At 32.3% G+C, this 14068-nt stretch overlaps 1 protein-coding gene across 9 annotated transcripts; it reads left to right on the forward strand.

Annotated features, from left to right (window-relative positions):
- Positions 1–8089: 8089 nt before the first annotated feature.
- Positions 8090–13475, forward strand: LOC8260588. Of its 9 annotated transcripts, none has more exons than XM_048377227.1 (13): positions 8090–8541; positions 8717–8803; positions 8901–8976; positions 9746–9818; positions 10357–10440; positions 10548–10664; positions 10827–11255; positions 11506–11906; positions 12023–12122; positions 12232–12291; positions 12360–12446; positions 12643–12771; positions 12887–13475. In XM_048377227.1, coding segments are annotated over exons 1-13 (1947 nt in total). In that variant the 5' UTR covers positions 8090–8540; the 3' UTR covers positions 13190–13475. The 9 variants fall into 9 exon arrangements, with proteins under 9 accessions (XP_048233184.1, XP_015576772.1, XP_048233188.1 ...); XM_015721286.3 differs by having other exon boundaries at positions 8095–8611; XM_048377231.1 differs by having other exon boundaries at positions 8095–8611; positions 8717–8765.
- The last annotated feature ends 593 nt before the right edge of the window (positions 13476–14068 follow it).

Here is a 14068-nt window from a genome sequence, read left to right on the forward strand (position 1 = left end):
TTTTTGTTGTTGTTGTTGTTGTTTTTCCTTTTATACTTTATTTATTTATTTATTTATCTATTTTGTGTGTGTTCAACGTTTGTTGTTTTGGCTGTGTTGATTTTCAGTTTAAGAGGGAGGCAGAGGTTTGCTGGTTTTGGAGGCGTCGTGGTGTCTTTAGAATTTTTGTGATGGTTTTATGTTTCCGAGATTAGACTTTCTTCGAGATGTGCGAATTTCGGATTCCTCTTCTTCTCTTTCTCCTATCGTCATTTCATTTGTCTCCATCAACCAACTTAGACGACGTCGTCGACGGGCAATACGCTAAGCGTTGTCGGTGGGCTTATGACTGATGGGCTGCCGCGTTCTATATGGCAATCTGCCAACATAAAGATGTCCAGTCCAAGCCCATCTAGACTCTGGTTCACCTTAGGCCCACACTTCTTTTCTTGTTTGAGAGATTTCTCTTCTCTTTAGGGAAAGAGAGAGATGACTGTTAGTGCTTTCTTTTTCTTTTTTCCTAAGAGGGAGAGATGATTTCTGATTCTCACATTATAAATTTATATTTTGTTAATAATTAGACTTTTCTAAGAAACCCATTTACTTGATTAGTTGATAAAACAGTTCTTTTTTTTAGTGTTAAAGGTATTATAGATCATAAAAGATGTGTTTGTTCATGAAAATATTGGACGTGATTGAAGTTAGAGTGGATGATTCCGACCACTAGTATGTAGTTCGTCAAAAGAATATCTTACATCGGAATGAAACTTCCCATCAATAAAAATCACCAATTCTTTCCTCTCATTTTTTTTCATTCTTTGAAAACTAAGTTGAACCAATTGTAACGTGATTAAATAAATTAATTAATTAAAATAAACTCTTAAGACTATAACAATATATATAAAATTGATTAATTCATTTTAATACCATAATTAAAAAATAAATATTATCATTATGTTTCCAATTTCTTAGCAATCAACTAACTTATCAAATTCTTCATTATGTTTTCAATCTCCTTTGATTTAGATTTCGATTTCAATTTTGGAATTTGAACCAAAGTACTACTGTGTTTGGTTAAAATTTATTAAAGAGTTCATTTCATTTAAGAAAAAATATAAAAAAAAAAGTAAAATAAAAAAGATAATATTAAAAGAGATATTTTGGTGTTATGAAATATATTGACTTACTAATGTTAAATTTATTTAGAAATTTCACATGTTTTATTAAAATTTAGTTTAGCTATAACCATTTTTATAGAAATTTGATTGTGTAGAATTATAAACTAATTCTCACTTCATTAAAGACATATAAACTTTAAATTCATAAATTTTATGAATTTCAGCCAAACATAATATATATCGACACTTGTCGTTTGGATTGGAGTTGTAGTTTAAAAATTTAGAAGAGGATGCTTGCTTTGGGGACTTTAATTCCTCTCATAATATGGTTTGGTTTGTTATATTATGAAAATATTATGTGACTATTTTAATTGAATGTTTTAATATTTTAAAAGAATACATATATGTTTTGCATCACCATCTTTCAACATTTAGTCACAAGTTTCAAATTTCTTTTCATCTATATTAATATTTTGGGGTAGAATTGATTCGTTATTGTATAATTTCTTATATAATACAGAACGAGGCTTGCCCTAAGGTCCCGGCTTAATTTTTTTTCTTTAAATTCTTTTTTTTTATATAGCTCTTTTGTTGCCTAATGCCTTATATAAGAAAATTTAAAAAAAAAGTTTATTTTTTCTTTTTCTTGCCTAAATCCCATATGCTCTTGGATCGATTTTGATGGTGATCTTTGACTAATTAGGAAAATGATGGTCTGTATGTACAGGAAAAAAAATGTAAGATCCAAAATAGAGAGAGAGAGCTAGAAAAGCACTTGTCTAGAATTAGGTTATAATCAATGCTTATTTCTTACATAAACAATTGATATTTGCAAGGTTAGATTCATTTTTATTCTTTCAATAAATCTTTTTTTGTTGTACTCTGGCCACATTTGCTCTCTGTATTTATGGGGACTTTCTCACCCAAGTTTTCAATCTTTTGTGCTTTTTTGAAACCCTTTATTCCATTAACTTTCTTTGAGGAAGTGAAATTGGTAAAAAAAGAAAAAAAGAAAAAAGAAGATATGTATCTACTTCAAAAGGGTTGAAAGTTCCATTTGATTTTATTCCGCTTTGTTCTAATTAAATTTATAAGAATGGGAAGCCATCCCCCTGCTTTAATGAACCCTTTACTTTAGAAATTTCTCTTTAACATATCATACCTTTTATTTATTTATTTATGATTCTTTATTTATTAAACTAATTAACAGAGTTGTAAACATTGTTTGGGAATTTCTATATCTAGGAGAGGCAGTTCCAGCAAATGGGCATGCCATCATCTAATTGTTAGTTGATTTTAGGAAGATTTGATGGGTAGTTCTAACTGCAAAATGGATTCTCACCAAATACATACATGACAAGTGAATTGATGGATTTCTTACCAAAAAGAAAAAGAAAAAGAAAAAAGGAATGGTTTTTGTTTTTATTTTTATTTTAATATCTTAAATTTTTTAAATGGTAGTAAGACTATTATCAAGTTATTAATATTTTATATTATAAGACAAGCTCTCGATTACATTTTAGATGACTTAGCTATAGCAAAGGAAGATATTTAAAGGAGCAAAAACTTCTTTTTTTTAACCCTTGGATGATGGCTGCTACTTTAGTTGGATAGATAATAGATTAAAAGGAAAGCATGTGTAGTACCAGGTTTGATTGTCAATCATCTTGATTCTTGATCTTCAATGGAAAAAGAGACTAACTTTTTTCTCTCAGAATTCAACATAGCATGCAGCTGGACTGCTACTTCATTTCATTTCATTCCCATGATGATGAAGTTTTTTGACAAAACACATATTTGCCTATCAAATTATGCAACTTATTTAGTTGCTTAAATATCAGCAAAATCAAAGGGCTTATCATTCAGCCTATACAGATTATAAATTCATCAGCCATGCAAGCTCCCCACTAGACAAAATAAAAGGGATTAACCAATCTATTTGTTTATGAATTTAAAATTCATAAATCTGGATTAAATTCATAATTTCTAAAACTTTAGTCTAAATATATTTTCGGTGTATAAGGAGGTAATAATTAGGACAATAATCCTAGGTTGAGAAGCAGCACCCAGTGGCTTCTTAAATTGAAAATGTTAAAAGTACTTTCTGTTATTCTTTTAGCAAGAAATGTTAAGTACTTCATATTAAATTGGTAATTCAACTTGGGTTTTTATTTTCTTATTATGGGTAATTCAAATTGTTAAAAGTGATCAAATTCTTGAATGAATCATTAGACAATTGTCAGATATAAAAAGTACTGTAACTTGATAGGTCTCACACTATGGAGCAGTGTAATCTATTGCTCCTGTCTAATTACTAACTACTAATTACTGTTGATGTGTACCACATGGAAAAAGAGGAAAAGAAAAGTTGCTGCATCTTCCTCACCATCTGTCACACAGACACAGAGATTATGTGCTATCATTGACAATGAGAATGAGAGGTTTTGAATTTGGTTGCGAAATGGAGACTCCATTATGCCTATAGTATGGAGAAATTATAAAGGTTTTAGTTAAAAAATGTAGAAGATCTTAGATAAAATCCTATGCATCAGGTCATCTCACATTAATTAATCAATGATGATATATTATTAGGAATAGTTCATCCAAATTTAATCATAAAATCAATTATTTAGGTAATATAATATTATTGATTAGTGGAACTCATTTTTATTAGATGTGTTTATAAATGTGAGAATTACTCTGCAAAATAAAGACCATTTAGACCTAGAGGACATAGAGATTATACTTTGAAACTGTAACTTAACTGTAAATATCTATATACAACAATAAATAAACATGTATGTAGACAATAGACTTTAAATTTCAAATATATTTTCTTTTCTTTTTTCACCTATTGATATGAATGTGAATTTATGATTATACTTGAGAGTTATTTAATAGCTAATAATGTACTAATGACTTTTCCACTCCAACTCAGATTCCATTGTAAAGTTTTCAGATTTAGGATATAATTTCTGTAAAGAGTCATGCCACTTAATTTCATTTCATCAATTAAATTAAAAACTATATGCCATAAAGACATAAAGCTATAGACTACAAATGCAAGTAGTAATTAATTAGTAATATAAATATGTTAAACATCTAGCTAGTTAGCTAGTTCCATTTCCCTTATGGAATTGGGACCATTTTACTAAAGAAAAAGTGGTAAAGTGGGGACAGAAATGGAGGAGGAGGATGCCTTTTGCTGGTTATGATTGGCATTGACTCTTTGTCCAAATCTCTTTGGAAAGTTTCACTTTTTGTGTCCTAATTGTAGGATTCTTGCTGCTTCACCTTCTTCTCCAACACTGATGTACCCATCAAACTTTTTATACATATAAACATCCCCATTTTTCCACCATTTACACTAAACTTCCAATTCTTCTTAGCTACATGACATTATTTCTTTGGTGGATTTTTGTGGCCAACTCTAAGCATGCACTGCCATTTTAGTCCCCACTTGTGGTTGATGGGTAAATTAGCAATCTTAGACCAAGACACATTCATTCTGATAATACTAATTTTTTGTTTATGGACTGGAACGAACATTCTTGATTTTCTTGGACTGTACTTATTTGCATCAACCTTGGATTGGTCCTTCAGAAGGACTGTCCTGTTTTTTTTTTTTTTCTTCTTTTTGTGGCAGATTAAATTTTGTTAAAAGCTGGTCTTTGTGGGAGTCCTAGCAAAGTAGAATTTAACTGAAATGACCTTTCTTTTTTCTTTGTTTAAATTTCAAATTTTCACTTGGCATTCAACTCATGCTGAGATTAATAACATGAGAAAATTGCACTTTGATTACAATGCCAAGAAATCCTTTTAATCATACACACTAGCTCATTGAGATTACTTTTTCATTCTAATTTTACAATATATGGAATGCATACAGAACATTTACAAGAAAGAATAAATTAATTAATAATTCCCCAGTACAGGAAATGATGATTGGAAATATTTGTATAATTATAAGATAGAAATAAAGGCAATTACTAATTAGAATATTGCTCATATCAAATTCAAGAACCCTTAATTCTAGCATTATAAAGATACATAAATCATTAGAAAACACACACACACACACAATTATGCTTTGTTCAAGCATTTCAAATAATAAGAAGATTACATTTAAACATTGTCGTGTTCCCAGCATAAAACAAAAAAAAAAAAAAAAAAAACACTGCATGGTTAAATATGCCACAAAAAACAAGAGAGCAAGTTTTCACATTCTTTAAAATCTAAGTTTTGGAATTTTACAAGCTCCCTCTTGAACTTGCATCCATTTTAAATACTCATTTTCTAATTTGTCTTGTTTTATCACTAAGGGTTGAAGATTGTGCATGATTTTCTTGAGTACTGAAACTGCAGCAAATTGGAACCTGGTTCAACTTCTTTTCCTGCTCAGTCTTCTTCTGATTTTCAAATCTTTCATTGAGTCTGCTGTCTTGTAAATGAACTTCAGGCTCTCCAATGGAATCTTGGCATTATTTAACCATCAAAACAGTAGTTATACCGCAAGAATTTCATATATAAAGACATGTTTTTTTTTTCTAACAAATTAATAAAGACATGTTCTTGAAAGACCTAAAAAAAGACCTCATGTTCTTGATCAGAAAATCATAGGGACACATGGGTGTCTAACCTACTCTTTTTGGATAATGAACTGATCAAATTTTCAAGAAAATATTGTCAACACCATGGAACACTGTGTCTAGTAGATCAATGTAATAAGGGGATATATATTAGTTTTTGTTATCCACAAAAATAAAAGAATATAATTAATGCAACTCACCCATTTCATAAATCTATGAAGCATGTCTGTCAGATTGGTTTAAAAATTGGTACCCACTTCCAAGAGTTGATCAGATCAATATATTCATATATTTTTTCTTGATGTTCTTATAATTTTTGGCTTTGAGAAACCACCAAATTTGAGTTGTACAAAATTATGATAATAAGATAAAATAGAAGTTTCATTTGTTTATTTATTGGAACCAGAAAACTTCAACTTCTGAGATCAGATGTGTCCAAAATAAATCAATCTGATTCTCTCTTGATTACCCAAATTGCAGAACCACTAGCAAATAAGGATAATATTTTACCATATGATTCCAGAGGGTACAAATATTAATTAACTTAAATGCAAGGTTGTTTGTCCTTTGCAGCTAACTTACCATTTGGCATTTAGTATTGTTATTATGTATAATAGTATTATTACGAGTCCAGTCTGCTTCCAGTTTTGTTATTACATGTATAATAGTATTATGACTTGTATGAGTCCAAATTTTATTTATTTATCAATAATTTATGTTGCTTCTGAATTTCTTAGCTTCAGAAATGATGATCTTACTAAATTAGATATTTAAAAGAAACTAAAGACAAACTAAAATCGAAACCATCATTGGATGAGCCGATTATTTTGGTTTAGTTTTGGTTGGTTTTCCGAAAGTGCCTATATATATATATATATATATATATATTTGCAGTTTCAGCAATTCTTCATATGGTTCTTACTGAGCTCTTGTGGTTATATTAAAGCTTTTGGATCTTCTTGGCCATGTCAATAAAAAAGGGTTCCTACTAAACCATCACTAAACGGAAAGATTTTCGAGAACCTCTCTGTGTCTATAGTTGCAGTGCAGTGATAAAAGAAGCTTTTTTTCTTTTCTTTTCTCTCGGCAGGTGAATATGACGACAAAAAGAGAGACCTGGCCACCTTACCACACTTGCAAACAGTGACCTTTTCTTTAATATCGATAACAGTAAAGGGTCGAGACTCAAAAACCCATTTCTAAATTCTGCTCCAAAAAGAAAACCCATATTTTATTTTTGCTGATTCTTTGACAAATGTTAGTCTCTTTGAAACTGAAGGACAACATTTGGGTATCTGTCTATTATATTTCTCAAAGGTGAGATTTAGACAAAGAGAAAAACCCCACATAAACCTCCCTTTTAAGCATCCAATGTCTCCTTTATCCCTCACCTTTCGTCCCTTTTGAGGTGAGCCTGCTTTCTTTTCTTTCCTTTCTCTTTTTTTTTTTTTTTTTTGTTGTAAGCTAAAAATCTTTTAGCGAGTTTTGTTTGGAGATGACCATATTCTTGATTATTGTTGAAAATCTGTTATATTTGGATGGACTCACTTTAGCAACTTTTGTATTACAGTGAACTACTGTTCTCTAATGTCATTGTGTTTCTAGAGGGACCAAATTGCTGATAAATATCATGTAATTACAGAAGGATAATTTTGATTTTATATTGACGTGGTAATTAATCAATCCTTAATCTAATAATTAGCCAGAAATTAATGTCTTATTGACTAGACAATGCTGTATATTGACAAATCTTGATTATTTCTGGTATTAGTGGGGTGCTAGCAAGTGTTATTATCATAGGTGCTATTAACTAGCTGGCAATAGATACAATTAATCAAAGTGCATAAATCTAATCAGAGTTATAGATTGGTTGCAAGAAATTGAACCCTTTTTTGACTTTAGAAACTCTGTCTAGAAAAAGAACGTTTCACTTATAAAGTAAAAAATTTGGTAGGTTGGTCCAACAATTTAATGATTTGCCATGTCTCAATTATTATTGCATGAAACAACATTGCCTCTTAGAAGTACTGTACCATCATACACTTACGAACATAACTAGAAATTGCCCATCTATATAAAGATAAGTGCCCTGATTTCCTAACTTGTAGAATTTTGCACTACCAAGTGCATTATTAAAGAACTTTGGAAGGAAAAATATGTTATGTGCCAATAGGTGGATAGTTTTTGCTTCTCAAATCAGAGTACAAATTTGCAGAAACAGCTAAAAATTTATACCATAATGGTACTGAAATCTTCTTTATAATCACAGAGGTCTCAACAAAAAAAATAAATTCATCAAGGGCATATTAGGAGTAAGGGTAAGTTAAAAGTATATACACGACAACAAGGATATAGCCTATGGTATGTAAAATAGTAGAGGACAAGAATGGAGAGACGGTCACCAACTCCCACTAGCTTCACAACAAGAGAATAGAATGTGCAATATAACGTCCTAGTTGATAGATAGATTTACAATATTATTTTATTATTATTTGCACTTAACAGTCATAGCCACTATTTATCTTCCTCTTCAAAGATCTCTGTCCCTGTATTCGAGATTGAGAAAAATGTCTACTTTTTGCTCATTTTGACATTTAGGGGTCTACTCTTTTAGACTTATAATAGCATGACTTGTGCAACAAAGTTGCAAACTTTCTTTCCTGTATTAAATCCCACGAATTGATTTTTGCTTCTTTTAATGTTAGAACTAAAAAGCCTCTCTCCATTTACGAAAAGCGTACTGATATATGGGGTGACTAAGGTGAGGGAATGAGTGAGTGAGCGAATCCTTTCAAAGTGAAGGTTTTCACTGGTCAAAAGCCTTAAAGGTCTTATCTTTATTGGCTATATTTTAAGTAAGTAAATTATTTTCAGCATTCTGCAACTATGTTCAGACTCTGTTAGCTGCAAATGATGACTTTGTAGGTACTTCCTGGAGCTTCTCTTTTGCTCAAGTGCAAGGACACAAGTTCATCTTTTTTGGAGTCTAATTGCTGCTTTCCTGTGAACTCATTTACTCTTTTGGACTAGTGGTTGCTGCTGCTCTGGTCCTGATTCAACCACCAAGGAACCCAACTGGGTACTCATTCACCTGTTTTTGTTTTGTGGAGTTTAATGGTAGCTGTTTTTAGTCCTGTTTTCACTTCTTTGGTTATGGAAAATGTCGTTTCTTTTTTACTTAATGAAGTTTACCGCTTCTTGAACTTGTTTACAGAGATGTGGTTTGAGAGTAGTGGAGACAATAAAATGTTAGGATGGAGAGTGATTGCTAGACACAAGCGTTCAAAGAGGTAAAATAATTATCCTTTTTTGTTAGTTTATAAATTGTAATTATTTCTCTTGTGCTTATTTCTGTTCATTTTCTGATGTTTTATACTTGATGAGTTTCCCTAACTGGAATTACTTTCTGTGTTGTGTTTATTGATTAACATGGAAGTTTCTGCCAAAGCTAGTGTTTTAGAAGTAACTATAATCGAAAGTACAATTGCTTAAACTCTCTTTTATTTATTTATTCTTTTTGGATTTATTCTCCTGGTTGTAGTCAGTCACTATTTTCCAACTAGAAAGAACCATCATCAAGGATTTGTGGTCCAGATAATGAAATTGAGAGCTTCAAGAAAGTGTGACAATGGGCTGTTCTTTTTAATTTGTCAAAAACTTCTTCAAAATGGGTTTTAGGCATGAAATCTTCATTTTCTTTCTCTTTCTTATTACTTTGTTTCAGTTTCTTTTCAACATTCCTCAAGTTCTTCCTTGATAAAGTTTGTGATTAATGAGTAACTGCTGGTGTTAAAAGTAACTGAAGATTGTTTATCATGAATCTTGGGAAATTAATTGCTAAGTGGACCTCTAGTAGACGGTAAGAGGTAACTGTAGATATATCTATTCTTCTTCTCGTTTCTGATTGAGGATTAAAAAAAATCAAAGTCTCAATAAATATGTTATGGGGTTTTGTTCAAATTGTATATATATGAAAGTGGCCAAGAATTCCAGTTTTTTGTTTTTTTTTTCTCTAATCCATAGCTTTGTTCATCTTTGATTTTGCGGTTTGTATGGTAGCTTTCCTGATAAGAAAAGAGTTGAGGAAGATGGAGTAGATAGTTCCTTTGAAGCATCACAACGCATAAAGCTGGTAATATTACTCCCCTTTTTCCTTTTTTCTTTAAAAAGAAAATATAAATATATTGCTTTATGAAAATAAAAAGTACTGCTGTGTAAATGAAGGTTAGAGAACTAATACCAGGAATATTTCATTACTTTTTTTGCACCATTGGAGTTTCTAGTTCTTCTTTTCCCATGTTAAGTGAGACCTCGAGCCTCAAGCCAGCCAGACATCATTGTACATTGATCTCTTTTAATTCTTATTTTTATAACTACTATATTCCAGATCCTTTTAGTCTGTACTGATTATCATCTGTTTGCTTAGGGTGGGTGGTAAAGTTGTGAATGACATGCTTAATGACTTCGAATCAAATCTCATTTTAGCCATAAATAAAGTTGCATGTAATATATTGTTCTTTTTAGTTCAGTAGAAAAATAATACATAATTCATTATGGAAACTTGAGTTTATCACAGTATTCCTTGCCAGATCAGCTAATTTGCTCAGTTTCCAGAAGGACTATCTCTTGGGACATTTATCTTACAATCAATTCATATTATCTGATTACAGGATATGAATCACTTAAAGGAATCTGTCAGAACCAAGAAGAAACAATCTCCTAAAACTGAAGTCCAAAATTCTTTAAAGGAAGAGGTGTGGGATCAGATTTCTTCATCTTTTGTAAAGTACAGATCATTTCAGTGTTTCTCAATGTAAATGGTTGTATTAACTAAATCTTGGATCTAATCACTTTTATGCAGATTCTACAGCTTGAGAAAAGATTACAAGATCAGTTTCAGGTCCGTAGTGCACTCGAAAAAGCACTGGGTTATAGGACTTCTTCCAGTGCTACTGTGTCCGAGGTGTCAATGCCCAAGGTAATGCCTCCCCATCTTCATAAGTTGGAAATAGTAACAATTTTTTGTACACATTACCATCTGATTATATATTCTCCAAGGAAAAGGGGAATTGTAATCCTAAAGTAACAACTACATTTTAAGGTTTTGACTTGCTTCTTGAAATGCTTTTTGCAACTTCAGCCAGCCACAGAACTAATAAAGGAAATTGCGGTGTTAGAGTTAGAAGTTGTATATTTGGAACAATATCTTCTCTCCTTGTACCGTAAAGCTTTTGATCAACAAATAACATCAGTTTCTCCATCTAGCAAGAACGAAAGACCTAATTCACTTGTAACAGCCCCAAGAGGGAGGCTCCTGGATGTTTCCAGACCAGATATAACATCAAAGAGGGAAACTTCAGCTTCTCAATCTGCTTGCCAGTCACATGAAAACCGATGGAGGGAATCCAGTGGTATTGGAGCAGAAGATAAACTAGTAGATTCTGGTGTTCATCGCTGTCACTCTTCACTATCACAGCGGTCAGTGTTTTCAACTAAAGCCTCTCCTCCAATAGAATCTTTTGAAAGAGCTGTACGCGCATGCCATTCCCAGCCATTATCCATGATGGAGGTTAGTATTCTAATTCGGGCTTCCCACATTTGATAGAACTTCAGAGTTTGGACTGCATCAAAGCATCTGAAATTACCAATATATTGGGTTTTAATGATTTTGCCTTCTTTTTGTTTCCTGGGGATGTCCTTGCTGGCATTGGCAATCCGTCTCTATGTCGAAACTTAAGTTTAAAATAACTATAATCATATAAGTGCTTATATCAGCTCAGTCAGAATAACTGAATATGATTGTTATGGTTTATGTGCAGTATGCTCAGAATGCATCAAATATCATCAGCCTGGCTGAGCATCTTGGGACACGGATTTCTGATCATGTTCCAGAGACACCTAATAAGGTTTCTGAGGATATGATCAGGTGCATGTCAGCAATATATAGCAAACTTTCTGACCCACCTTTGACACATAATGGCCTTTCATCTCCCAATTCTTCTTTGTCGTCAATGAGTGCATATTCACCACGAGATCAAAGTGATATGTGGAGTCCGGGATTCAGGAATAATTCATCATTTGATGTACGGCTCGATAACCCTTTCCTTGTTGAGGGACTGAAAGAATTTAGTGGACCATATAGTGCCATGGTTGAAGTACCGTGTATTTATAGAGATAGTCAAAAGTTGGGAGATGTTGACCATTTGCTACAAAATTTTAGGTGAGCTATTGTTTGGTCTTTACCAGAAAAATATAGATATAGTAGGTATTAAGTTAATAGCATTTTTTTTCCATTTGTTGAAATTCTTTAGTGCTTATCAAGTTATTGCGATGTAGATCACTTATCTGTCAATTGGAAGAGGTTGATCCTAGGAAGCTGACACATGAGGAGAAGCTGGCTTTCTGGATTAATATACATAATGCGTTAGTGATGCATGTATGGTTCTCTTCAATAAGAATAATTTTCTTAAATAGTTAATTTGTTGTGCTGGTTCTGTTTCTGTTGTGACTGGAAGTTGAACATACATTTTCTCTGTTTTCATTAGGCATTTCTTGCTTATGGGATTCCACAGAACAATGTAAAGAGACTCTTTCTACTTTTGAAGGTAAGAAGACCTCCACTAGTCTTCTTTAAAGAGGAAGTTCTTTTCCTCACAAATTTTGCTCTGTGCAGGCTGCTTATAATATTGGGGGTCATACAATCAGTGCAGACACAATCCAGATTTCCATCCTTGGATGCCGCATGTCTCGTCCTGGACAGGTGGATATCAAACCTTGAGTTTATCTTGATTTAAGATATTATTATGCATGTGTAAATGCGTTTATCAATGCACTCTACTCTATATCTACGCAAAAACTAGTTCATAGGGATCCAGTGAATTACTCGATTTACTCTGTTATATACAGCATGCTTCATCTAATATGATGGAGCTAATAAAGCTTGCTTTTGATTGTAGTGGCTTAGATTATTACTTCCCTCGAAATCGAAATTCAAGACAGGAGATGAACGGCAAGCGTATGCAATTGAGCATCCAGAGCCCCTTTTGCACTTTGCACTCTGTTCAGGAAGTCATTCTGATCCTGCGGTAATTTATCCTTGATTTTTCTCTTAAACAAAAATGCTTTTGGCTGCTAGAAATTTCAATTTCGTTTCTCTAATCAAACATGATTTATTAACTTATCAAGTTTTTTTTGTTCCAGGTTCGTGTTTACACACCAAAGAGAGTATTTCAAGAGCTTGAAGCTGCAAAAGAGGAGTACCTTCGAGCTACCTTTGGTGTGCGAAAGGATCAGAAAATCCTACTCCCAAAGATTGTGGAATCATTTACAAAGGATTCTGGCTTATGTCAGGCTGGTCTTATTGAAATGATTCAACAGACTTTGCCAGAATCTCTCAGGAAGAGTATTAAGAAATGTCAGCTAGGAAAATCTCGTAAGATCATTGAATGGATTCCTCACAATTTCACTTTTAGGTATCTGATTTCTAAAGAGCTGGTGAGATAATAACTGGTTACCTCTGTGCATGCCTCCAAAGTTTTTAACATTGCTTGGGCTCATTTGCATTGTTCTCAAGGTTTTTTTTTTTTTTTTTTTTTTTTTAAGATTCTATACTTTTCCTTGTACAAAGTAGAAGTTGAAGTCAGAAATGTTAGGATAGAACAATGCAGTCTTTTGTATTGTATAATGTAATCTCCAGTCTGCTACACTGTGTTGAAGGTATTCATGATTTCTGTAATGCTAGAGAAAAAGAAAATGAAATTTATGTATTGAGCATTTGTACATAGGTTAATTCCATTGTTGTTATTTTACTAATTCTATATGTCCCTGTTTATAACAGTAGTAAACTTGTTATGATATATGATTAATAAATTTTTTTATAATGCTTAAGAATTAAAAAATTTCATAGTGATTTGGAGAGGATGTGAACAAATCTTTCTTTACCGTACCATCAATATATGTTTGGTTGAGATGTAGTTGTAAGTTCGTAAAGCAAGATCTCACTCTGTTAAGTTCCTGTTGTCTGCTAAACTGATCCTCACATGTCCCCACTTGAACATTTAACCTGAACGTCACAGCTACAGTTGTGGCTGTAATATATACAAAATCCTGTGTAATGGAAGAAGGGCAAGGTTGTTCTGATCAGTGACGAGGCATCAGTCAGGATTCAGATCAATAATAATCACTCATTTTGTGCCTTCATGTTGGGCTTAAGCTGATAGTGGAAAATTTACCTTCCAAGAGCAATTATTACTCATAAGGACTCGCACTAGTACTTTCTTTCTTTAATATATTATAGTAGCTAATACTCAGAATTTGATGAGGTGCATTGCATCAAAAATATTGAATCGCATTTACAATCGCATCTAATTAACTTAAGAATCT

The sequence above is a fragment of the Ricinus communis genome, chromosome 7, assembly GCF_019578655.1.
Source record: "Ricinus communis isolate WT05 ecotype wild-type chromosome 7, ASM1957865v1, whole genome shotgun sequence".
Classification (NCBI taxonomy): domain Eukaryota; kingdom Viridiplantae; phylum Streptophyta; class Magnoliopsida; order Malpighiales; family Euphorbiaceae; genus Ricinus; species Ricinus communis.